Here is a 27,252-nt window from a genome sequence, read left to right on the forward strand (position 1 = left end):
CACAGTAAGTTTTCTCAGTGGTCTCATGGAAGGCAGCCTATGACTAAATGCTGAGATTGAAAATAGACTCAAGAGGTCAATGCTGCCCTGTGATACTGTTTTAGGTCTGTGAAATGTCAGTTTACTTGGGAGAAAAAAATTATATGTAAATAGGTAGTTCCTGTTCTTAGTATTAGAGAGAATTCTGAACTAGCGAGAAGAGCCGGGGCGGGGGGGGGGGACCTTGGGGTGCTTTGACCCAAAGGTAATCTTGTAGACAGGGGGAAATTACAGATGACTACAATTAAATTTAAAATCATAGTTGGAATCCTAAAGCATAGATTCATAGGCCTGGAAGGGCCTTGGAGTTGGTATTCGTTCTGTTCTCTTGCCTTTAGACAAATTCACCATCCCAGGGTCTTCTGAATTTAAACAGCCTGATTTCTTCCCTCATGTCAGGCAAATGCCCACTGACATTTTGCTCACTGGAAATCAGCCATCCAGGAACGCACATTTTGATGACTTTTAATACTTGGACAACACATGGAAGGCAATCTGTCTTGAGACTAGGGTCTTTGGGGTTAGAGGGTTGTCTTGAATGAGGATAACAGGTTGGGTAATTTCCCAAGAAAGTCACTTCTCTGACAGAAGTCTGAATATCATGGGACAGCTCATTTCGGGCAGACCTGAAAGAGGTATTGACTGAACAAACTCCAGCCTTAGAAAACTAAGTGTGGAAAGTACTTAGGACTCCCTCTTTAAGTGTTTTCCTTCTCCATTCGAGTAGGTATCTGCTGAACCAAATGGTGGAAGTGGTTTGTTTAATCACTTAGGAAAAACTGAAGTTTCTGAGCCCACCCTCTCTTAGAAACCTTCAGATCCCAAGAGGAACAGAGAGATGAACTCCTTAGGAAGTCACTAAGTTTTTAGCAGCTCCTAATGGAGTGTGGCTGAACTTTATGGGGTGCCAGATTGTTTCATTATCTTTAAACTCTGGAAACACAGATTAGCAATAAAGGAAAAGGCCCATCCCATAGCTGCAATGGCAAGAACATGAGCCTTGGGGATTTGGAAGACTCTTCCCAAAGGAGCAAGTGTGGTATAAAGAATTTTTAATAAAATACATCATTGAGTCTTAGGTCCGAATGGGAAAACGAGAAGGAAGGGCTGGAGCTTCCCAGTGCAGTTCAAGGCCGGGGTGCACCCTGAGCAGTCTTACTCTTTTCCCTTATTTGGATGGATTCGTAAATTTTATTTCCTAACAATTGGAAGGAAGCTGAACAAAGCCTTTGCAGAAGGCCAACCCCATTCTAAAGCACTTAAGATATAAGCTGTGAGTTCCATTATGCTTAAGATACACCACTCATTACTTGGGCTTCTTTTGCTTTTGCGTCTCTAGTTGTGAGAAAATCATTGTGAAGTTTTCTTCATGAACCAACTGCTCTCCCTTCCCTCCTCCCCTGCCTCCCTGTACCCTCCACACGCATAGTGTTCTTGGACAACTCAAGTACAACGTGGAGGCAATTCTCAACAGAGGCAATACCTGCAACAACACTTGTTGATTTATGGGTAAATAGGAGGGTTAGGAAAGCAGCCAGCAGCAGTTTGGGTTTCAACACTGAGTAGTCAGAGTTAGCAAGTGTAACCACGTTGTGTGTACTTTAACTATGCCACAGTTAAGCCACTGCTTAGCTCCAGGTTTGATTGTACCACAGTGGGTGAACTCTAAATCCTTGTCCTGGCATGGGTGCAATGCCCTCTCTCAGTCCTTTGCTCCATGTAAGAAAAAACCAGGAATCTTCCTTTAAGCCATTTTTTCTAACACTGAATTATGAAACAAGTTAAGAGATTCTTCTTTTTTTTGGAGAAGAATTTGTAGTCAAGGTCTGAAATGAACATGACCAGGTCTAGAAGATAACTGGGATGAGGAAGGACTCCCACCTGTCAGAACAATGACAATCCTGGAATCCAGTGTGTGGGTTTGGGTAAGTGTTTTACTGACCAGGGATTTGGCAGAGTTTTCCTAAGGGTGCAGCTAGGGTGTCTGATTTATGGTTAAGAACTGTTGCAAGCTTTCACAGTAAACAACAAATTAATCCGAACCTTTATTTTTCTAGTTCAAATAATAGTGTTTTTTTATTTGCCTTTACTTAAATGCTACATTGGATTTGGGTTCTCGATAAGACACTTTGTTTTACACTGCTGTCATACTAATGCAAAATTCCCCTAAGCAGTTCATGGCCAGAAACTGTTCATAAGTCACCATCCCAAAATATAACGCCATTTCCCAGGGGTCATCTAAGAAGGCCTGAATGGGGAGGAAAAAGTCATTGCAGTGATGAATGTATCTGTTCTCATGACTCAGTAAGACATTTTCCTTACCAAAAACCTCATGTGACTAGGATTCATTTGGGAGGAGTTTTTTGCCCCTTTCCAAAGAAAATGTTGTGACTTAACCTCTTTTCTTATCTATTGACTCTCCTAGACAGTACCACTCCTTTTTTATATTATATCCTTACAAGTACACATCCAGAAACCAAGAACTACCTTCCACGTGTGTGTGTGCGTGCGTGCGTGTGTGTGTGTGTGCATGCATGGGTGCACATGTCCCTTCGTACACAGACTCTGATGTCTTTCTGATGTGTATTTCAGACAGCATTCCAAAGACAAATGTTCAAGAAGGCATTACAGCATTCTCCTCTCACTCTTTTAAAATGGATTTTGAAGTGTGTCGACCTCTTTACTTGTTTACTGCTTGACCATGATGTAGGTAGACAAGCACAATGGCAGAATTTGTTACACTGCCATTTGAGTCAAAACAAATTTCACCAAATTGGGTTATAAGAAAAATAGCTGAAATATATCTCTTTACTGTTAGATTAACTACCTAGGGTTCATAAGGTGAATTTCCTGTTGTTCTCAAAGACGGTTTGGCAAGTATAGATAGGTTGAAAGATGCCCTATTAAATGACAACGAGCCTTTGAGAACGGAGACCTTGATTACAAGTAGGGTTTTGCCTCTGTGTTTTATGATTTTAAAGCCATTTGGACAGCTTATGCCTGAGGCATAAGCTTCTTCCCTTTCAACAGTAGAAAATGAAGGATGATTAGGGAGAGTCAGGATGAGATAACCAAGAAAAAAAAAGGAAGGAAGGAAGGAAAGAAAGGAAAAAAAATATATATATATCTATAGGGTAGATGGAAAAGGGAGGCCAGTGAAGAATGGACTCTTTCAGTTCAGGGGTGAGCACCTGGGTCAAAACTAGACTTTATCATATCTCATGCAGAATTTTAGCCTGTTTATTTGTTTCACAACATTACCTCAAAAAAGCATAGTAAGGTAAACAGTGGAATGTGCTCATGGGATTCCTCCTTTTATTCCTAATCATTTACTTTGAGGACAGTAAGTAGAGCTGAAGGGAGAAGTCCTGGCTTCTATCTTCAGAACAGTTCGTATCACTTAAATGGGGTCAAAATAGGAGTAAATGAGCCAGACCTGCCTGTGGAATGTCATCAAGGTGTAGTGGTGAAAGACAGGAAGAGGGTGACAATGCAGAATGCCTAATGTCCTCACAGACTGGCCAAGAGAAGGGAAAGGGGGTGAATGGGAGCAGGGATGTAGGGGGCAGCGTTTGTGGGTGTGTGGGCGGTGTGCAGTGTGTGCACACACATACTGAGGATGGGCATCCGAAGCACAAGAAGGTTGGATATCTTGTAAGACCTATAGATTTGAAGCAGTGAGTGCATATCTGCATATGTTTGTGTGTGGAAAATCTATTAATATAAGAAAAACGAGGATGACAAATGGTTTGTAAAGTGCCAGAAAGTTTTAGAGTGTTAGGAAGAAGACAGACATGTGTGCACTGTAATAGTGCACAGGCACACACACACACCTACTCACATACAAACACACACACACACACACATAGCACCTTTCACGGTAGCTTCCTACAACTCCCCCTGCAAAACTCACAGCGCAGAAAGGTTAGAGAGTCCCATTAGTTTCCAGCTACAGGTTCTGTATATATGGCTATCGGAATAATTTCTGTGTTGTCCTACACAGTTTATAGATTCATTTGACAGTGAGACCCTTAGAAGCAAACACAAGATGGTCCAATACAAATAATCACATTGAGAAGACACATAGACACACAGACTCAAGACTAAATGTAAGCCTAACTGATGCTATTTGTCCGCTAGTGGTTTATGTTGTTATCCCTTTCACCCATTCATACGGTAGCAGTCACATACACAACAAAATCCTCCCATATCCAAAATGAACCAGTTTAGCTGTAGTCGCGGAGTTGAGTTTGAGAAGTGCCGAGCTGATTTTGTGGAAGGAGGTGGATCTGAAGGCTGGAGGTCGTGAGATTCTAGGCACCAGTGTCTTTCGAAGCTGGGCCTCTATGAATGTCCTCTGGTTCCTTGGCTCAGCTGGAAACTCAGTTCACTTGGAGGGGAAGAAGGGTAAGGGGTGACAAGTAGAGGGTGGGAATTGATAGGGAAGTGTTTTCCTCTTGTCCATTACTTGCTACACAGCATTCAAGCGAAGGTCTCCAAAGGGAATCTCTGTTGGTGTTTCTGGAGTAATGCTTTTAAGAATACGCTGTTAAGAAGAAAATATACAGCTTTTTTTAAAAAGTCTTTTAAAGTAACAAACATCACAGTATTAAAATACAGACCAGAACTCTTAAAGGGCACTTAAACCCCAAATAAGCTGTAATATTCTTCACAGTTTAAGAGGAATTTCCACTTCATGTTTTTGGAGTCACCAGTGTTCCATAGTGGCAAAGAAGCCATCTCCCAAGCAAGAGTAAGATAGCATTTGGATCCCCCCCCCCAGCCCCAAACATAAGGAAATAAGTTATAGGGAGAAGTATAACAATAAGGAAATTCAAGTTGAGATAATAAAATTCTTTAGTTAAAATGCAGAAGAGTGGGGCAGCTAGATGGAGCAGTGGTTAAAGCACCGGCCCTGGATTCAGGAGTACCTGAGTTCAAATCCGGCCTCAGACACTTAACACTTACTAGCTGTGTGACCCTGGGCAAGTCACTTAACCCCCATTGCCCCGCAAAAAAAAAAAAAAAAATGCAGAAGAGTTCCAAATAAGCAACTTTTACAGCAATCAAAAATGAAATTCAAAGGGATTGAATCACTTCTAAATCCTGATTCCAGTGCCTCTAATCCACCTCATGCTCATTTAGTCATCACAGAGAAAATGTTAAGACCCTCCACCCTAGAAATAGCTAAGAGGTCCACTGGAGCTGTTATGACTGATTTAAACCATACTTGGGTCTGTGAATGGAAAATATACAAACTGCCCTTTAAGCTCAGCCTCGGTGTACAGGAGAGAAAAAAAACAACCAATGGGCTTAATAAAATTACTTAAGTAAAATCTTCCTTGACCGAGAGCATATACATCTCTAGTAGACAGAACTAAATTTGAAAGTATTTTTCACTGCATTGATTTTAGTCAATAAACATTTATTTAGACAACCTCTGTTATGTGTCCTTGTCTTCTTTTGGGATTGGAAAAACATTCAAGGCTTATGATGATTTCTTACCACCCACCTTCCTGTGAACGGTGAGTGTCCTAACCGGTGCAATATTCAGGGCAATTCTATGCCAGCTTGATCCTCTCCATCTTCAGTTCCTAAGTTTTCCTTCCTTTTAGAGGCAAGTACCCCAGGGGACTGGAAAATCTCCATCCTCAGTAAACAGTTCATAAAATTGTGCCCTTTATGATAAAAAACGTCTCTAGTACTTTGTTCCTAGATCACACGGTGGAAATCCAAAAAAGTACAGTGGCTAGCTGAGGTTAAAACCCTGCCCTCTGAACTCTAGCTCCTAGGGCCTATGCTCTAGCAGAGGCAGGGGATTCCTTAATAGGGCCTGGTAGCATCCAGTTTTTCGTTTAGGTAAAGATCTAAATCCAGAAGTGTTTAGAAACAGACATGCCTCTTGTTCATTTAAAGCTGGTAACCAAACACCCTAATTGGTCTTAAGGGGTACAGTGGTATATATATGAGGAGAGGGGTGTGTGTGTAAGCTAAGGTACCCCTAGATTAAGTTATAAAGTGGAGAAAGGTTATCATCTGAACCATACCCTCCCTTTATTCCCCAAACACCCAGCATTTGGCCCTGTGGCAGTAGTCCACATCAGATTGCCAAAGTTTTATTCCGTGTCACTTGGAAGTGAGAATGCCAAATTTGGAGTCAGCTTTTGTTCAAAACTCAACTCTGCCACTAACTTAGCGTTCTTCTTTGGTCATCATTTTCCTCATCTTTAAGGAAGTAAGTGCCAAAGTCGCTTCCAGATCTGTGATCCTGTGATTTTTAAGGGCTATCTCTCTACGACATAACTGACAAGTAGGAAGGGAGAGAATAAGCATTTATTGTCTACTATGTGCCAAGCACTTTAGAAATGTCTCACTTGATCCTCACAACAACCCTATAAAGCTGAGAGCTGTTATCCTCATTTTATAATTAAGGAAACTGAGAGAAACACGTGACTTGCTCAGGGTCACACGGCTAGGAAGTATCTGAGGTTGAATTTGAATTCCAGTCTTTCTGACTCTAGGACCACCTCTATTCACTGTACCCACCTAGCTGCCCGAATAACAAGTGGTCTTCAAACCTTTTGATGGGAGACCTCCAGTGAGGAGGAACCATCTCCTGAGGTAACCTGTTACACTTTTAGATAGCTCTTATTGTTAGGAAAGTTTTACCTACATTAATAATATCATGTTCCCTCCCCATCTCCAGAAGAAAAATCTCTCTTGCGAGTTCCCATCTTTTTTTTTTCTTGGGGGGGGGGGGTTAGGGCAATGAGGGTTAAGTGACTTGCCCAGGGTCACATAGCTAGTAAGTGTCAAGTGTCTGAGACTGGATTTGAACTCAGGTCCTCCTGAATCCAGGGCCTGTGCTTTATCCACTGCGCCACCTAGATGCCCCCACAAGTTCCCATCTTCTGTCAACACCATTGCTATGCTCCAGTTATCCGAGTTAAAATATTTCCAAATATTTAACTTCAATCATCAGATTACCACTGGGCCACAAGCTATATTGATGGTAAAGAATGAAAGGACTTTTTAGGATTTTTTTATTATTTAATAATTCATTCCCTTCAATAGTGACTACTATAATGAATCTGATGGAAAATCTCTGAAATTGTTATTGTTTCACTAAGAGAATAATAGCTAATTAGATTAATATCTAAAAATAGATACCATACAGATAATTTGCCTGAGTTAATAGCAAAGGCCAAATACTTTTAAATGGTGAGATCCAAAAGATCCAAAAGAGATTTAGTCATAAAGTCAGTGTTAACAAGTAATCCCAAAGGGATTTTTGCTTATTCGGTCATTGCAGTCATGTCGTGACCCCATTTGGGGTTTTCTTGGCAAAGATACCAGAGTGATTTGGTATTTCTTTCTCCAACTCATTTGACAGATGAGGAACTAAGGCAAATATAGTTAAGTGATTTGCCCAGGGTCCCACAGCTAGTAAGTATCTGAGGCTGGATTTGAACTCATGAAGATGAGTCCCTGATTCCAGGCCCAGCACTTGACATGGTGCCCCCTAGCTGCCCTACCAAAGGAATACACTTTCTCAAGTAAAATCTGGTCACAAGTTTCCCTCTGTAGGATAGATATTCCTTATCTGGAACATTTGTCACAGAGGATGATTTCCCTCCAGAAGCACTATCCCTACTGTGTTGTAGAATTTGCCTCCAGATGTTACTACAGATGCAAAACAAGCACAAAATCCACCAGAGGTTTGAAAAAAGTTGAAATTCATGGGTAGCACCTTGATGCTACTCGTGAGTGGGCCCAGGAGTCCATTGGCTTAACCAATGCGATATTTTTTATTTCCCTAATGTAAGTGAAGGGGGGGGGGATCTTACAGGTGTTCTTGATGATTAGGAACACATGAAGGGGTTGTTGTGACACTGGGTAGCTGAAGAATTAACTTACAGCACATCTCTTCTGTTCAAGAAAGAATTCCCCTCTTTTGTGTGATCTAAACCGCCAATGCACATTCTATATTTTACGTTCTAATTGCCTGTGTATGTGTCTTTGTACTATAAGCTCTGTCAGGAGAAGAGGTGATATGGTTCAGTGGAAAGAATACTGCATTTAGAGTCAGAGGACCTTGCTCTGCCACTTACTATCTTGTGTAGCCTTGAACAAGTCACTGTGGACCCCAGTTTCCTCCTCTGTAAAATGAAGGAGTTGGACCAGAATTAAACCGTCCAACAAACGCTTAAGAAATGTGTATTCTGCACTTGGCACTGATGATACAAACATACAGGTGAGACAGTCCTGAACCTCAAGAGCTTACGCTTTACTGGCTGACCTCCAGGCCCCCTTGATACAACTCTTCATGTGATCCGCCACAGCCCTGCGAGAGCAAGTGTTATCCCCATTTTACAGATTAGGAAACTGAGGCTCAAAAAGTTTACCTTCCCCGAAGTCACACAGGGGAAGGCAAGCTTGCCACCAGTGGAACTTTTGGTTGTTTTACCATAGGTGTGAATAGATTTGTGCCAGTCTCTTCTTCAAATACTTTGCCTGGCACCGCCACACCTGTGACCACCAATGGCACACACCTTCAAGACAGGTGACTGTAATTATGTTAGAGGCTCAGTGTGTGTCCAAAGAATAAACTGATGTTAACTGACCCCTACATGGGTACTAACCCATGACCTTTTTCTCTGTCCCTTAGGGTTCTGACTATTCGAGCCAGCTCCTAGCAGTTGTTACCAACAATAGACAACAATCTAAACGAATCATACTATTAATCCATTGTTCTCCAAACATTAACAATGTTATTGGAAATCACCTCTCTTTTCCTATGCCCTTAGCCAACACAGTGGCCCCAGGGCTGAGCCTCTACATGGAGTTGGTTATTTGAGTTACTGATTTGCATCTGGGTGAAAGATAACTGCAGTTTCCACAATCTTGACTCAGACACTGTTACCTTCTTTGATCTGGGAATGTGATTGTGCTTCTTTGTTGGGAGAGGGAAGGAGGCTAGGCCATCCCCCTCCTTGGCGACATATAAACCAGAATTTTTGTGTCATTATACTTTGGACATCCCAGATCAAGGGTCCATACTCCATTCTGATCTGAAAGCAGGTCAATGATCTGATTAATTCTGGACCATGTAGACAGGCCAAAAGAGAATTTCTACTCTGCCCCCAAATTACTAGATTGGCACTTTGGACATCCCAGATCAAGGGTCCATACTCCATTCTGATCTGAAAGCAGGTCAATGATCAGATTAATTCTGGACCATGTAGACAGGCCAAAAGAGAATTTCTACTCTGCCCCCAAATTACTAGATTGGCTTCACAAGGTTTAAAAATCATTTTAACAGTGTAGCAACATAACACTGTTTGGTTCTTCGTGGTGAATTTAATGTCATCTGCCCATTTCCCTTAATGGTACAATTGACCATCCCATACCTCTTTGAATGTCCCTGGAGTGACGATCAGCCGATAAGTTATATAGGTGGGAATGCAGATGAAGGAAGAAGTCCCAATGCAGTACCCCAGGAGGACAGTCCAGTGCGGGTAATTGTAATTGAAGAGCCGCAGCTCTGGAGGGCTGCTCAGAAAACTGCAGATGATAAACTAGAAGAGAGATGCCAAGAATCACAGTCAGTGGGGAGATCAGAGATATATTAGAAAACTTGGACACAAAGAAGGCCACGTGGATAGACTGAGTACTCTACTGTGGCAGGAAAGGAACGCCTCCAGGTGGACCCGTATGTGCAAGTTAAAGGACCATATATATGAAGATAGGCAGCCATGGATGGCCTGCAACCTGCATCAGTGGAGGGATTACAGATCCACTGAAATATCTGGATCTTTTTAGAGAGAGAATTTTTCAGACAAACTCCAAAGAAGTTCTGAAATCTCTAATTTTGCATGGCACCCATCATTAGAGACTTCCGTTTTCCTAAGGTATGGCCAAATTCTCATCCAAAATTCACCTTTGGATAATATAAATATAGAGGGGCAACTAGGTGGTGCAGTGGATAAAGCACCGGCCCTGGATTCAGGAGGACCTGAGGATCTGGCCTCAGACACTTGACACTAGCTGTGTGACCTGGGGCAAGTCACTTAACTCTCATTGCCCAGAGGAAAAAAATCCTAGCTTGGATAATATAAATATAATATAAAATCTCCCTTCCCTTTAGGTTCTGTGCTTCCAAGAAAAATAAATGAAATATCTTCTCCACCTTCCACTCCATTCCACTGCACCCCACCCCACTATATATAGATCTCATCCATCTTTAGAGTTTGGTTTTTTTTTAAGATCCCTGATAACTGGAGCTGCTTCAATTAGAGTCCTTGGATTGGGAAAAGTACATTTAATAAATGTTCACTGAGATGACAAACAGCTGTTGAAACAATTTAATGGTCAGAAAGAAGATAAGTAGTTTGTGGTACGTGCAGTTTCTCCCCAGAGTCTTCATTCTTTGTGAATATTAGTTTCAGCTTAACTTCCCTGGTCTAGAACAAGATTTATGCTTTTTCTACCTCGCAATTCTATTTTGTCCAAGAAATTTTTACACGACCCTAGGTATATAGGTATATAAAATAGATATAGATAACCGTATACTATTGTCAAATTTTTCGTGACCCCCCCACATTAAGTTATGTGACCCCATATGGGGTCACAACCCACAGTTTAAGAAGTTTTGGTCTAGAGGATGACTTGAACACGCCTGGAGCTAAGAGATATTTCTGAGCCACTTGGGACATTTTCTTCTTCTAAGGCTTTAAATTTTGCCTGGTTGAGAAGTAGTGGGGCATGGTGGATAGGTAATTAACCCAAAGCCAGGAAGATCTGTGTTCAAGTGTGGCACATACTGGCTTATGCCCCTGGGCAAATTATTAATATCCCAGCACTCTACAACTTGTTTAAGACTCTGAGTTACCAAGAAGGTATCTACTTGAATTGATAGAGTCTGTCTTCTCCTGGGAGTTCTTTTTACGAGGGAAATCACAGATTGAGTCCCTTTCCCTATCCCCTATAAAATCAGTATAAAAATGTAAAAATTCTATCTATAAAATAAGATAAAAACTGTACTAACAATTATATAGTAATTGCTAGGTTTGGGGCCATTCTATATTACCCTCAAAATTGTTGTTGTTCAGTTGTGTCTTTTTGTGACCTCATTTGGGGTATTCTTGGCAAAGATACTAGAGTGGTTTGCCACTTCCTTTTACAACTCATTTGACACATGAGAAAACTGAGGTAAACAGGCTTGAGTGACATACCCAGGGTGACATAGCTAGTAAGTGTCTGAGGCTGGGTTTGAATTAAGGTCTTCCTGACTGCTCTATGTACACTGCTCTATCCACTGTGCCACCTGGATGCCCCGAAGTCTTTCTAGAATATAGGCCAATTCTTGGCTCCAAATTTAAATTCAGAATAAAATATTGGAGATTATGGTAGGACCTATGAGGAAAAATACAAGGAACTAGTTTAATTTCACCTGGAAAGAAGATAAGTAACCTTAGTGAGGGCCTTTTTGTAAGACGACTGACTTTTCTGATTTCACTGACAGCAGAACAAGGAGAAATCATAATTGTAGTAACTAACATTAACTCAAGCCAGAAGAATTAGATTAGATATTAGGAAGAATTGACCAACAAAGAAAACAGTGAGCCCCTAAAATGCTTCCTCACAGAGGTTATGGGACCTCCTTCCATTGAGTTCTTACCGGAGCAGAATAGATTCTCATCTGCCTGGAATGCTTGACCCCAGGAGGAATGGACCAGATGAACTCTCCAGGTTCGTTCCATACCCTATGATGTCATATTTCTCTCTACTCACTTTCTAGTCGTTTTCTTTATTCCCACGTTCTGTCCCCAGGCTCAGGAGTCCATGATCCTTATTCTGGGGAGGAGGGGAGGGTGTACTTTGCCCTCCGGTCTGCGCTTTCTGCTAGGACAGCTCTGTCATGGAGCATCTCTTGAATGAATGACTCTCCACCATGGGTCCACATAACCCAAGAAATTACAGGAGGAAAAAGCAGCCTAATGCAATTTTCACTTGAAAATTCAGTGAAATATTTGACCCAGAAAATTTCCACAGTGAACCCCCAACACCCAGTTGATGAGTTTTCTTATTTTAGTTTGGTTTCCAGAGAGAGTGTAAATATCAGTTTTGCCTAGTAACCATCATGCTGAAGCCTTATTGGCCTTAATGTAATTTAATTTTATTATTTCATGCTCATAAAGAAGACAGTAATGTAAATTATTTGTGTGGTTAAACATCTATTTATAGTCTTTTTTTTCCCTTTGTCTTCAGGTAATAAAATGGGAAATGACTAAACAGATATTCATCTTCCCAGCGGTGTTATCTGGAGTTCAGAGGGAAGCTTTCAAGCTGGAAGCCAGGCCAGGGGTCATATACCACCATCTTGGCTTCCTCTTATCCCCACTTGGTACAGACATCTTTGGGGGAGACTCATTTTGGAACCGGGAGACAGTACTTTGGTTGAGAGTCACTGCCACCTCTCCCTCATTCAATGTCAGGTACCTGGACCCTGAGGGCCCTTGTCCCAGTGAGTGTGGAGCTCTTACCCATTCTCTTCTACTCACTCTAGTTTTTTTTTCCAGATAATCTGCTTTTTGTTCCAGTGTTCCCAAGCCTCTCAAATGTTCTTTTTGCTGTTTAATTTCAGTGTAAAAATAGGGAGCTGGTGAGGAGCAATATTTTTAGTAAGCTACCAGTTGTTTACCCAAGATGGCCATAAAAATGTCCAGGGTAGTGATCTGTTCAATAATCCAGAGGTGGTTAATTGGGCACTCTACTGCTTATTTTTAGAGGTTGTAAGAACATCGTGTGAATTATGCCAATGACTTCCCAACCTATTCTTCCCCACCCCAAGTCTGCCCACCAGCCAAGAGTTACTTGTCGTGGAGGATTTGTAATTTCATTATTATAGATACTCCACCAACACAGATCATCACCTTTCCACAGCTCCTTGTCCAATGTAATTCTTGTCCCTGCCTTTTTATTAGTCTTCCTAACGAGCTACCCAATGGGCTATGGACCTTCCTCTCTTGTTGCTACCATTGTTATTTTTATTACTTTGGTGGTACTAGTGTAATGTTCATGCTGTCCGTCTGTTATTTCTCTGTTCTTCCTTCTCTGCTCATACTTGGCCTTGATAATGTTGTTCAGTCATTTTTCGGTCATGTCTGGCTCTTCATGACCCCACTTGGGGTTTTCTTGGCAAAGAAAATAGTTTGCCATTTCCTTCTCCAGTTCATTTTCACAGATGAGGAAACTGGGGCAGACAGTGTTGAGTGACTTGCCCAGGGTCACACAGCTAGTGTCTGACACTGGATTTGAACTCAGGAAGATGAGTCTTCTTGACTCTAGGCCTGGCATTCTATCTAATGTGCCACCTAGCCATGCCTGACCTTGATGAATTTTTACTACATTTTAAAAAAATAAATCATCATTGAGAATTTTTATGCCCACCAGGAAAATTTCAGTTTCCCTTTTGGTTTACTTGTAGTTTTAATTCTTCTAAGACTGTGGCATATTGTGATTCATGGCCACATAATGTCAATAGGAAAATATATGTATTAAGGAGATAGGCTTTTGTGGCAGTGACATACTTGGGGTCTTTGAAAAGACTGCACAGTTTTCCAAATATAATGCAGCCTGCTGTTTTCCTCCTACTTAGTTCTGGTCCAGCTCATTGTTTACCTATTTCACCTATTCAAAAGTTACATTATGATGGACCAACTTGTTCAATCAGTCAGTCAATATTTATTAAGCTCCTAATAGTAAAAGACAATCCTCTGCCCTCAAGAAGCTTACAATCTAATAGAATTATAAGGAGCATGCAAACATGCAAACAAATATATACAGAGCAAACTACATACAGGATAAATGGGAAATAATTAACAGAAGGAAGGCACTAGAATTAAGAGGAGTTAGGAAAAACTTCCTGTAGAAGATGAGATATTAGTTGGGACTTAAAGGAAGCCAGGAAGGTCAATAGATGAAGCAGACAAGGAAGAGTGGTCCAGGCATGAGGAACAAGCCAAGAGATGGGGGGGTCTTGTTTATGGATTGGCCAGGAAGCCAGTGTCACTGAATCAAAGAGAACATGGTGGGGGAGTGAGATGTGAGAAGATTGGAAAGGGAGCAGGGAGGTAGATTATGAAGGGCTTTGAATGCCAAACAAAGCATTATGGATTTGATCTTGGAGGTAATAGGGGGCCACTGGAGTTTATGGAGTAGGAGAGGGGTGGGGTGATATGGTCAGAGCTGCATTTTGGGAAAATCACTTTCACGATTTAATGGAGGATGGATGGGAGTGGGGAGACATTTCAGACCCACCATAAAGCTGTTGCAATAATCCAGGTGTGAGGTGATTAAGACCTATACCAGGGGGTAGCAGTGTCAAAGGAGAGAAGGGAACATATTCAAGAGATAATGCAGAGATGAAATAGACCTTGACAAAACTTGGACATGGTGGGGTTAGAGATAGGGAGGAATCCAGGATGACTCAAAATTGGAGAACCAGGGAGACTGGGATGATGGTGTTGCCCTTTATAGTAATAGGGAAGATAGAAGGGGGTGAGGGAGGAAGATAACGAGTCCAGTTTTGGACATATTTTAATCTGCTGGACATCCAGTCTGAGATATCCTAGAGGCGGTTGGAGATGTGAGATTGGTGGTCAGCAGAGAGTTTGGGGCAAGATAAGCAGATTTGAGAATTATCAGCATAGAGATGGAAATTAAATCCATGGGAGCTGATGAGATCACCAAATGGAGCGGTATAGAGAGAAAAGAGAAAAGGGCCCAGGTCAGAACCCCGAGGAACATCTATAGTTGAAGGGCAAGATCTGGAAGAGGATCCAGCAAAGGAGACTGAGCATGAGTGGTCATATGGGTAAGAGGAGAACCAGAAGAGAAAGGTGTCCTGACAACCTAGAGAGAAGAAAGTATCTCGTGGAAGAGGGTGACCAACATTGTGAAAGGCTACAGAGAGCTCAAGGAGCATGAGCATTGAGAAAAGGCCAGGGGATTTGGCAGCCAAGAGATCATCGATATCTTCGGAAGAGCCATTCTGGTGGACCGATAAGGGCAGAAGCTAGATTGTGAGGGGTTTAGGAGAGAGAACTAGGAAAGCTACAGAGCATAGAGTTCTGGTCCAGGAGTCAGGCCTCATCTGTTGGAGAAGGAAATGACAAACCACTCCAGTATTTCTACCAAGAAAAGCTCCAGTGGGGTCACAAAGAGTCAGATAAGGGGCAGCTAGGTGGCGCAGTGAATAGAGCACTGGCCCTGGAGTCAGTAGGACCTGAGTTCAAATTTGACCTCAGACACTTAACACTTACTAGCTGTGTGACCCTGGGCAAGTCACTTAACCCCAATTGCCTCACAAAAAAAAGCAACAACAAAAAACAAAACAAAGAGTCAGATACAAGGGAAACAACTAAAAAACAAAAGAAGAAGAGAGTAGGAGAGAAAGTAGAGGCACCTGTTATTAGACAGTCTTTTTTAGGAATTTAACTCCAAAGGGCAGAAGAGATATAGGATGAGAGTTAGTGGGGATGGAAGGATCAAATGAGGGTTTTTTTTCATAATGGAGGAGATATGGACATGGTTGTGGGCAGCAGGGAATGAGCCTGGAGACAGAGAGAAATTGAAAATAAATTCGAGTGGGGATGACAGAGGAGGTAGTGCATTGGAAGAGACAGGATAGAATGACTTGCTTGAAAAAGCTGAAGGGTTAGCCCTGATAGGGAGTAAGGCCTCTTCATCATGTGAGGCAGGGGCAGAAGAGAGAGTGGCAGAAGACACCTGAGTTATAAGAGATGAGGAAGAGGTAAGAAGAGGGAGCTCACAGAGAATGGCCTTAGTTTTTTGTGTGTAAAATATGAGGGAAGGTTCTCAACTGAGAGGATGGGGGAGGGGAGGCATGGGAAGTTTGAGGAGAGATGAAAAGTTTTGGAAGAACAGCTGTGGGGAGTGACTTGATAAGGGAGGTATAGGAGGATTGCCTCAGTTGAAGTTATGTGATGTAAATTTGTAGTGGACCCAGTCAGATGGTGGTGATCCAAGTTACCCAAGGCCAAGAATTGGCTAGGTGTAATGGGGGCTAGGATTAAAGAGAAGAGATGTGCAGTTGAATTGATTCACTGAAGGGTTAAGATGGGGAGAAGAGGAGAGAATCACTAGTGTAGCAGGGGAGATGGACTGGGAGAGAATCAAGGGGTCAAAGGATTAGCGGTTACAGTGAGAATGAAGAGGAGGGAAGGAAAGGAAGACAGGGGGAGGGTTAGAAAGTTAATGGATTAAAAAAATTTTTATAAAAAGAAGAAGTTTGGGGCAGCTAGGTGGTGCAGTAGATAAAGCACCGGCCCTGGATTCAGGAGGACCTGAGTTCAAATCCAGCCTCAGACATTTGACACTTGCTAGCTGTGTGACCCTGGGCAAGTCACTTAACCCCAATTGCCCCGCCAAAAAAAAAAGTTAATGGATTATGATCATATAAGGGGATTTGGGAATTCTTCAACATAGAGGTGGCATATTTTGGGGTGATAGCAAAATCAAAGTTATGACTGTCTTTGTGTATGCCTAAGATAGAGTAGTCATAGGAAGTGAGTAGGATGAGGAATGGAGTGTTTAGAGTATTTGAGGGAGAGTCAATATACTGCGGTCCCCTAGTATGAGGGTTAGGAAGAAGAGGACAACTGTGAGCCAGGTAGCAGACTCATTGAGGAAGGAAGGGGAGTGGCTTAGAGGTCTATAGACACCAGCTACCAGGCTTTTGATTAGGTGGTAGATTTGAACAGCATGAGCCTCAAAGGAGGAGGGGATTCTGATTGATGAAAGTAACTGGAAGTGGCAATGGGGAACAAAGAGTATTCCAACTCCCCCTGCCCCTACCTTGACCAGTGAGCGAAAGGAAATGAGTGAAGATAGAATCAGTGCTGGGAAGGGTGGCCAGGGAGGTTGTGTCATCAGGGGGAAACCATGTTTCAATAATAGCTAATAGATGGAAGGAGTGGGAGGGGAAAAAGATTTAGGATGAAAAGAAGTTTGTTGCCTATGGAAGGGCCTTCCATGGGGAATGGTAGAAGGTTCTGTGTGGAGCTTGGTTGAAACTTTAGGGGGAGGGGGTTTGAAGGAGATGGGAATACAGAATTGGGTAGTGGGGGTAAGAAATGGGGTTTGGATGATGACCACAGAGGTTCAGAATCACTGAGATATGAAGGGTATGACTAAGTGTGCCAGTGTTCATTGTTTAGTGGAGTATGTGACTCTTTTCCCCAAAGGAGGTTGGAGGTAAATGTAGTGTGGAATGGGAGGCATGTGGTTAGTCAGACGGGAGGTCCCACTTCACTAATCACTCCTTTTCCCTTTAAAGGGTGGAGATTAGGCAGGAAAAGGTACAGCCAGAAATGGAAGGGCTGAGGTCAAAGGGGAAGTTGCTCCTCTTTGTATCAGAGGTTCTCAGTAGCTGGAAGATCGGGCTGGCAGGAGGAGGTAGAAGTTACCTTGCTCTGGCACAGATGAAAATCATTGCTTTGGAGCAGATGAAAAATGTCCTGCTCATCCCTTTCCTGCCCTCCCTCAGAGAACACATTTCTCTTGGAGATGGAAGGCACAAAGCACTTACTCAGAAGAAGGATTGCTTCCTCTTCTTCAATCCACTGTCTCTGCAGCTACATGGAGTCTGGAGAATGTATGTATTTTACCCTCTTCCTTTTTTCCTTGTACGTGGTTAGACCAACTTTTCTTTCTTTTTTCCTTCCTTCCTTCCTTCCTTCCTTCCTTCCTTCCTTCCTTCCTTCCTTCCTTCCTTCCTTCCTTCCTTCCTTTCTTCCTTCCTTCTTTCCTTCCTTTCCTCCTTCCTTCCTTTTCTTGTTTCCCTCCTTCCTTCCTTCCTTCCTTCCCTCCCTCCTTCCTTTCTTCCTTTCTTCCTTCCCTCCTTCCTTCCTTCTCTCCTTTCCCTCCTTCCTTCCTTCTCTCCTTTCCCTCCTTCCCTCCTTCCTTCCTTCCTTCCCTCCTTCCTTTCCTCCTTCCTTCCTTTTCTTGTTTCCTTCCTTCCTTCCCTCCCTCCTTCCTTTTCTTGTTTCCCTCCTTCCTTCCTTCTTTTCTTCCTTCCCTCCATCCTTCCTTTTCTTGTTTCCCTCCTTCCTTCCTTCCCTCCTTCCTTTCCTCCTTTTTTCCTTTTCTTGTTTCCCTCCTTCCTTCCTTCTCTCCTTTCCCTCCTTCCCTCCTTCCTTCCTTCTCTCCTTTCCCTCCTTCCCTCCTTCCTTCCTTCCCACCTTCCTTTCTTCCTTCCCTCCTTCCTTCCTTTCCCTCCTTCCCTCCTTCTCTCCTTTCCCTCCCTCCCTCCTTCCTTCCTTCTCTCCTTCCCATTACTCTGGGCTATATTGAGAGGTGTTTGCAATGTTCTCAGTCTCTGCACAGCCATCTGTAAATTGAAGCACTGGGAGAACCTCACTATCAAAAAGGAATCTTTCTCTGGTTTGGATTCTGTGAAGAACATTGCTTCCAACACCAGTAAATCCCTTAGGTGACCATGGCTCTCCTTGGTTTACACTTTGTCTGATGCCAATACTCAGCAGATTGTTTGAGCCAAGTGATCACTATAGAGTCTGTTGTAATTTTAACATATGCATGGGACACACTATTTCAGGAGAACCTTAACTTTTTTTTGTTCTTTCACATCAAATGCAAAATCTATAAGCAATAAGAACAGAGAGATGTTCTATTTTCTCAACCTCTTCATTCTTTATGTGATTATGATACATCTGGACTACTGTAGCTAACCCAAATACAGTAACAAATACAGGTCTTCCAAAGCCTGCAGGTTTCCTTCTCAGGTTTTTAGCATAGCTATCCTGGATACGTTCATAGACCATTCTGATAAAGATCTTTTAGAAATGAAGAAGCAGGTATATAAATTGGTAGTTTCTGTTGTCTCATTGGTGGAGCTTTGGTTTTTGGTATAAGCATCATCTGTAATCTTTTCCTTTAAAAAAATCTGTCCCCCTTTCAGATTTCTAGAAAATCTCCCTCTAAGGGCCCTTGGAATTGTGTCTTAGAGTTCTTTCCTAGGTGTGAACACTAATGAGCAAGCCTACTGTGTACAAAGAACTGGACATGGTGCTGTGGGACATACAGAAAAATACAAGACTTGGGCAGTTCCCTCAGAGAGTTTACAATCTAGTTGGGGACAAATTACTGTCATTCTATTTTAACAATAAACATTGGTAAATAAATGCACACACGGACATGCAAATGAAGGCCATCAACATTAAGGCAGCACAGAACGGAGGAATAGTCAGTTGAGTGGCATCATTTAGGGCGAGCTCCCTGGAAGAGGTGAATTTTGAGCCAGGATTTGAGGAAGGTGAGGAAAGATAGCCAGGGGAAGGAGCAGGAAGGGTGTTTCTGGGCAGAAAAAGGCAATTTACAAGGTCATGAAGGCAAAAATGAGTCAGTCATTACAGAATTTAAATTAAGATTTGTGTGAGTTAGTGTACATGGCGTGGGATGACCAAAGGGTTGCTTTGAAAGCAAAGATACGGAAAAGACTGTTTGGTCAGAAAGATTCATGTCCACACAAAGACTGCAGCAAGATAAAAACTAGAATTTGGCAGATATATCTATCAATTCTCTGTATTTGGCTGTGGCCCTAATCCCCAAAAGCCAAAGAGACTGTGAAAGAACAAAAGGCCCTCCCCTCGAAGAAGTAGGAGAAACAGGGGCAAATTGAGGAATAGCCTCTGCTGAGATCTAGCAGTGCTCTCTACAGAAAACTGGCTCAGAGCAGAAACTGAGAATAAGTGGACCATAAGTGGTCATGAAGGGGAACAGATCCCCGAAAGGGACACCGAGAGGCATTTCTTGACTACTTGTTGGCTCTCAGTAGAAAGGATTCCTGTTCAGTGCTTACCAGCTCAGCGGCTGATTACCCATGGGACCTGGGCTATCTACTCTCACATTCTGAGTCTGATTTCTCCTCTATAAAATGAGGAGGTTGGGTTAGACAGTTCCTGAGGCTCCTTCTGACCCTGAGATTCTGTGTTATGTCAGCAAGCAGGATCCCACCTCTCTTCTGACTGTTCCATATGGAATTATAGCCTATACAAAGAAGCATAAATATGTCTGTGTGTGTATGCTAGCTGGCAGAGTTACACTAGATGATAGGATTGGGCATTCCCTTCTTTATAATCTATCAATTATAAACCATTTCTATTTTTAACCTGAACATAGATTTAGGTACCTCTAGTGCCACAAAGTCCCATGCACAAGACTGCAGTGATGGATGTTTGACGGATGCAAGAGAGGCCATGCAGGGGAGTACGGAGAGATCAGTTTGGGTTGGGGGAGGCTGGAGAGGGAGAGTATATGGTTGATAGGATAAAGGATCCTAGATTTAGAGCTAGAAGAGATCATCTCATTTTACAGATGGAGAAACTGAGTCTTGGAGATGGGAAGTGACTTGTCCATGCTCCCATAGGCAATGTGTGGCAAACAGGGATTTAAACACAGATCAATGGCTAGACTGATTTGACATGAAAGATAATCAGATTAAAGTTAATGTGAAAAAAAAATAAAGTTAGTGTGATAGGTGAGAAAGAGACACTATAGATTCTTGAGCAAAAAAGTGATGTGACTTTTTTTTTAATTGGGTGTGATTTTTTTAAAAGCATTGGAGATGCTCAGGCAGAGAACACAGGGAAATCATAACTCACCAGCAGAAATATTGGGCTAATTGCTACCCAGCAGATCCTCCAAAACCAACCAGGGCTGAAGCCAAGCATTTCTTTCACATCACTGCAGAACTGGTTGATGCCTGCAGATAGAGAAAGTCATGTCACGCAGGTTTTTCAGCCCCTGTTCCTCAGCACAGATAGGACCACACTGAATCAGAGTCGAAATAGGATATAAAAAGAACATTTATACATTTCCCCCAGAGTCTTGGGAGCAGGTGAGGACAGCCTGCTGGTCAACCTGCCCCTGCAACCCTGAGTATAAACTTGGTTGTAGGTTGTCAGGTCCTGATGTGATGGATTCATCTGTGTCATTTTTGTAAAGAAAGACTGAATTTGATCTAATCCATTGAAAATTTTCAAGGAATCCCTTGTACTCATGAAGTTGCTTATCTGTACCCCAGTTCTAAACCTCTTATTCTTCAGAAAGTAATGAGACATGACTCAGTGCTCATGTTGTTGTTCAGTTGTGTCCAACTCTTCATGACCCCATTTGGGGTTTTCTTGGCAAAGATACTGGACTGGTCTGCCATTTCCTTCTCCAGACCATTTTAGAGATGATGAAATTGAGGGTCACACAGCTAGTAAGTATCTGAGGGCAGATTGGAACTCAGGAAATTGAGTCTTTCAGAGTCCAGGTCTGGCACACTATCCAGTGCAGCAGTGAGTTGTCCTCTTAGTGCTCATAGGAGAGTTTGCTGAGGTGATGGAGTAAAAAGTCACTGACACTTAGCTGGCCTGTTGTGTCTTTAAGACCCCCTAGCATTCTGTCTGTTAGGGGAGGAAAAAAAAGGCAAAAAAACATGGTCCCTGTCCTCAAAGAGATCACATGCTGATGGAGGAGACTACATACAGTTTAAATGGGAGGTAATCTCAAAGGGAATTGATTAGATAGATAATAAGAGAATAAGTGTGTATGGATATATGTGGGTAGCTCCCTTCCAACTGAGTTTTGTATGGATTGAAGACCTGTGCTCTATGGCCTGAGCCTCTCTCCCCAGGTAGACTTTAAATTCATAAGAAAAGGATTACCTTGGCACCACTAGCAATCTGTTGCAAATGCGGGACAGGAAGAAGGGATTCTGTTTTCTAAGAAAGTGGCAAGTTAAGATAACTTCTCTAAAACCTGGAGGGTCTTACGTGAGCTGATGATGAGTGAGATGAGCAGAACCAGAAGAACATTGTACACAGTATCATCAACATTGAGTGTTGACCTACTGTGATGGACTATATTCTTCTCACCAATGCAATGGTACAGAAGAGTTCCAGGGAACTCATGATGGAAGAGGATCTCCAAATCCAAGAAAAAAAAAGAAAGAAAGAACTGTGGAGTATAGATGCTGATTGAACCATATTATTTCTTTTGTTTTGGGTGCTGTTGTTTTTTTTTTCTATTTTGAGGTTTTGCATCACTGCTCTGATTCTTTCTCTTGTAACAGGATTAATGCAGAAATAGGATTAATGTTATTATGTGTATATATATATATATGTGTGTATATCTATATCTATATCTATATGTATAGAGATATATAGATATAACCTATATCAAATTACCTGCTGTCTAGGGGAGGGGGGGAGGGAGGGGAGGGAGGGAGAAAAATCTGAAATTGTAAAGCTTGTATAAACAAAAGTTGAGAACTATCTTTACATGTAACGGAAAAAATAAAATACCTCATACATTAAAAAAAAAAAGATAACTTCTCTAGGTGCATCAGAAGGAGGTCACCCTTTCTGGATCACATCTGCGGCTCTTTTTGTGACAGCAGAGCCCTCCCCATTCTACTCATTGGGACACATAACAGGTCAAAAGAATATCTTACAGGGGCAGCTAAGTGGTGCAGTGGATAGAGCACCGGCCCTGGATTCAGAAGGACCTGAGTTCAAATCCAGCTTCAGACACTTGACACTTACTATGTGACCTTGGGCAAGTCACTTAACCCTCACTGCCTCGAAAAAAAAACAAACAAAACCAAAAAGAATATCTTACCATAGAACCAAGACACAGCAATTGCTTCTAAAAACACCACTGTGAGGACTGCTGGTCCAGTGGCATATTCCTCCAACAACTTCACCACATAGGCCCCTCCCTGGCAACAAAAGAGGATCGAGATCTGGTCATTGGGGACCATTATGGATACCCCTCACCATTCCCCACACTCAACCATTGAAGGATTTATGAATGTTTCTTTCCCTGGATAAATTCTGACTTTTCAATTGAGTCATTAATTTTAGTATCCAGAGGTTTCCACAACAACACCACCACCACCACCATCGCCATCAGAACAACCACCAGCGTTTATAGATTACTTTAAGGTTTATTTCATTCTGAGTATTTTTATTTTGTGTATTTCCAATCCCTAGCACCATGCCAGACATATGGTAGGTTTTGAATAGATGTTTGTTGATTGATTATAGAATGCAAACCTCACAACTACCCTAGGGAGTAGGCGATACAGCTATTTATCCCCACTTTATAGATGAGGGAAAAAGTCCAGGAGAGGGTGAGTGACTCTCCCATAGTCACACAGCTAGAAAGCATCAGAGGCGGGATCTGAACACAATTCTTTCCAACTCTAAGTTCAGCCCTCTCTCTAGTTACACCTTACTGTCCTTCCCATAGCAGCCCATTTCCTTTTTGACCTGGACTTTATTCCATACATCACCCTCCTCCCCTTGACTTCCTCACCCTGAGGAATCCACTTTGCAACAACTAGCTGCCGTTGACTTCTTCTGCAAGGATTTTTTGAGCACCACAACATACTTAGCCTTGGAGATGCTTATCCTGTAAGGACTGAGACCAGAGGGACCCATGTTCTTCTCCTTTGTGACTGTCCTGGGTACCTCCCTCCCAGGGTAGTTGTGAGGATCAAATGACCCCTTCCCTCTGTACTCCTCAATGATACTGTGGCAAGTACTTTTTGGGTTTTTTGCTTTTTTTTTTTTTTTGTAGGGGCAATGAGGGTTAAGTGACTTGCCCAAAGTCACACAGCTAGTGTCAAGTGTCTGAGGCTGGATTTGAACTCAGGTCCTCCTGAATTGAAGGCCAGTGCTTTATCCACTGCGCCACCTAGCTGCCCCCACAAGTACTTTTTATAACTTGAAGATTTGGATTTGCAAACAGGAATTGGGATGGAAAAAAAGAGAAAGATTGATGACTTTGGTGGGCACCTTTCAATTCATGCAAAGCACAAGATTTGTAGTAAAAGGACCTGAATTCAAATCCCATTGTGACTCTGGGCAAGTGACCCCCCCCCCATCTCAGCCTCATTTTCCTCATTTCATAAATGTGGGACTTAGACTAATTGGCCTCCAAGGTGCCTTCCAAGTCTAGATCCAGGATCCAGTGATTGCCACAGTATCTGCCTCCTGGCTCCTCTACGTGTGTAGGTGCCGTCACATGGACACATGTTAAGTCCTGGAACAGGCCTTCAAGGGCTTTAAGTCCAAATCCCTCATTTTACAGAGGAGGAAAATGAGGCTCAGAGAGGTTACGTGGCTCCACGCTGCCTCCCAGTGTGAGAGGTTGTCTTCCCTCCTCATTACTAGAGCTCTGTCACAGACTAGAGCCTCCTGCCCTCCAGATAATCTGTGCATTGGGAAAACATTTTCCAAGATAATTGATATGGTAAAGTAGGAAATCGATTGGAAGCTTTTTAAAGGCCACCAGCCCTCTTAAGTGCTAAGGTGAAAGGGTTGTGTCAGTCGGAGGAAAATGAGGAAGGAAAAGGTTGGAGTGAATCAACCTCTTAGAGCCTTGCTAGCAGTCAAGACAGAGTCACCCATCTAGGTGCCAACACACAAATGTTGAGAATGGCTGTTCTTGGGGGCAGCTAGGTGGCGCAGTGGATAGAGCACCGGCCCTGGATTCAGGAGGCCCTGAGTTCAAATCCGGCCTCAGATACTTGACACTTACTAGCTGTGTGACCCTGGGCAAGTCACTTAACCCTCATTGCCCCATCCAAAAAAAAAAAAAGAATGGCTCCTCTTTAAGGGATCCTTAATACTTGGCTTTCCTTGGGGGCTTGGATTGTGAGAGTCTGATCTGGGCTTACTGCCCAGGAAAGGGTTCGAGTCAAGGGCAGTCAATACTCACAAAAGTCAGGGTGGACAGAGATCCAAAAAAGCAGACAATGACCACACCAAGCACAAACCACTCCCGGCGTTTGGCCCAGACGTGTGGGAATTCATCCAGTACCGCGGTGATCACGCCCTCGAGTCCTGCGAACTGAGAAGTACAAGCGGAGGGATGAGTCCTGATCCCCAAGGGTTCAATGGCCAGGGAAGTCATCAGGGTCCCCACTCTGACCCCTTGATGCCTGATCTCTCCTAATACGGGGACAACAGTTAGGGCCCTGGGGTCATGGGAGACCAGCTATAATTGCTGTTAGCATCAGCCCAGGGAAAGTCAGAGCTTGGCTGATCAGTTCAAGGTAACTGGTTCCCCTGGGAATAAACCTTTGGAAGAAGCTTCCACTCCATGATTAAGAATCCATCATCTTGGAGCAGCTAGGTGGCGCAGTGGATAGAACACCGGCCCTGGAGTCAGGAGGACCTGAGTTCAAATCTGGCCTCAGACACTTGACACTTACTAGCTGTGTGACCCTGGGCAAGTCACTTAACCCCAGTTGCCTCACTAAAAAAAAAAAAAAAAAAAAAGAATCCATCATCTGACCAAGCTCAGCTCCAAAGAAGAGAAATTACATACCATATATATATGTATGTGTGTGTGTATATATATACAATATATACACACACACACTACTCAACACACATATAACTACATTATGCATTATACATGTTATATGTATATGGTATGGGCTGTATTATATACACGAGTGTACATACATGTGTATATACACAAAGTATTTTCTTTGCAAAGGAGGAGGCATGAGCATGGATATGGAGACATCGAATCTGTTGGGTTTGCCGAACTTTTAAAAAATTCCTTTTATAAGGTTTTGTTATAAAAAGAATGGCTCTTCAGGAGGGGGATAGGTTGGAAAAGGGTAGGCAATATAAAAGATTTAAAATTAAACCAAGAAAAGAATCCATCCCTAGAATAAGACTAGGAAAGGACAAATAAAGAACAACTGGGAGTCTCCCATCCATTAATAAGCTCTCAAAGGTTTTATTGTGAAGGGTCTCTAAATAAATGTCTTCCCTCCTGCCTCCCCACCAGGGCTCCTTCCCCCACAACAGTCTACTTACCGTGCTGTCTAAGCCCAGAGTGATTATCATTAAGAAGAAAATGATAGCAAAGAAGGTGGCGGCCGGCATGTTGGCGATGGCTTCTGCATATGTGATGAAAAGGAGGCTGGGCCCTGAGGCAAGCAGGTAGAGAAAAGGAGACACCATCAGGCCTTCTCAGCCATGGACACAGTTAGGCCTCTGACTAATATTGAAGGAAGAAATTTGGAACTTAAAAAAAAAAATCAGGGAAGATTGAGAAGGCAAAACAGCATAATGGGAGAGCCTTGGAGTCTCAGGAACTGGGTTCAAATTAAGTCTTTTTTTTGCCTCGTCCTTCATTGCCTCATCTGTAAAATGAGAGGGTCAGACCAGAGGCTCACACCTGAATCCCTTCCAGCCTGGGGCCTAGGAGCTCCGTTCTGGACAACTGCTCCAAGTAGCTCAGAGTTTTCTCCCACAGTGTGTCATTTGGCCCCAGATATGCAGGCAGGTAAGGAATGAACGGGATTCAGCAGGAAGATCCAGGAGCAGAAAAGTCTAGTTCACATAACTAATGCCTGGCTTTCCCAGCCTCTGTCAAGTCCCAGCTAAAACCCCACCTTCTACAGGAAGTCTTTTTCTGATCCCCCTTAATTCTAGTGCTTCCCCCCTCTTAATTATCTCCACTTGGTTCCACCTATAGCTTGTTTGTACATAGTCACTTGGGGTTTTTTGATAATAAACATTTTTATCTAAAGTTTGAGTTCCTAATTCTATCCCTCTCTCCCCTCCTTATACATGTGCAGTTATGTCCATAATTATTTGCATTTAGTCTCCCCCGTGAGACTAAATTTCTTGAGACTAAGGGTCATCCTTTGTCTTTCTTGGTAGCCTCAGCTCTTATCACAGTGCCTAACACATAGTAGGTTCTTCATAAATGTTTGTTGACTCACACACACACACACTGGGGTGCAGAGCTTAGCCAGAAGCTAAGAAGACCAAAAAAATGCTTAAGACATAGTCCCTGGAGGCAGTGAGCCCAGTTAGGAGGCTCTTGTACTAGCCTCCACATAAGATAACAGAGTTCTAGAGTTGATGAAATGTTGTGAGAACAGAAGAAAAGGGAAGGGTTGAAGAGTCCTTTTGAAGAAAGAATCAACAGAATTTGGTTGGATGGAGGGGAAGAGGAGGAAGAATGGAGAATGATGTCCCATGGAGGAGAAAAAGGTAACTGGGGGTTTCAAGCTTGGGTGACCAGAAGAATGGTGTCACCACTGACAAAAAGAAGGAAATGGAGGAGAGCTGGCTTCACAGGGAGGGT

At 42.7% G+C, this 27,252-nt stretch overlaps 1 protein-coding gene across 1 annotated transcript in view; it reads right to left on the minus strand.

The window, feature by feature from the left end:
- Window positions 1-2,128: 2,128 nt before the first annotated feature.
- The window catches only part of SLC6A4 (solute carrier family 6 member 4), a 57,486-nt gene continuing 32,362 nt past the window's right edge, over window positions 2,129-27,252 (minus strand). Inside the window, exons 9-14 of the mRNA XM_044004633.1 lie at window positions 25,971-26,083; window positions 24,856-24,987; window positions 22,750-22,849; window positions 20,745-20,845; window positions 9,450-9,617; window positions 2,129-4,585 (exon numbers count right to left, since the gene is read on the minus strand). Coding sequence (XP_043860568.1) covers window positions 4,511-4,585; window positions 9,450-9,617; window positions 20,745-20,845; window positions 22,750-22,849; window positions 24,856-24,987; window positions 25,971-26,083 — 689 coding nt within the window. The 3' untranslated portion in view covers window positions 2,129-4,510. The remainder of the gene's footprint in view (window positions 4,586-9,449; window positions 9,618-20,744; window positions 20,846-22,749; window positions 22,850-24,855; window positions 24,988-25,970; window positions 26,084-27,252) is intronic.

Source organism: Dromiciops gliroides, chromosome 4 (assembly GCF_019393635.1).
Source record: "Dromiciops gliroides isolate mDroGli1 chromosome 4, mDroGli1.pri, whole genome shotgun sequence".
Lineage (NCBI taxonomy): Eukaryota > Metazoa > Chordata > Mammalia > Microbiotheria > Microbiotheriidae > Dromiciops > Dromiciops gliroides.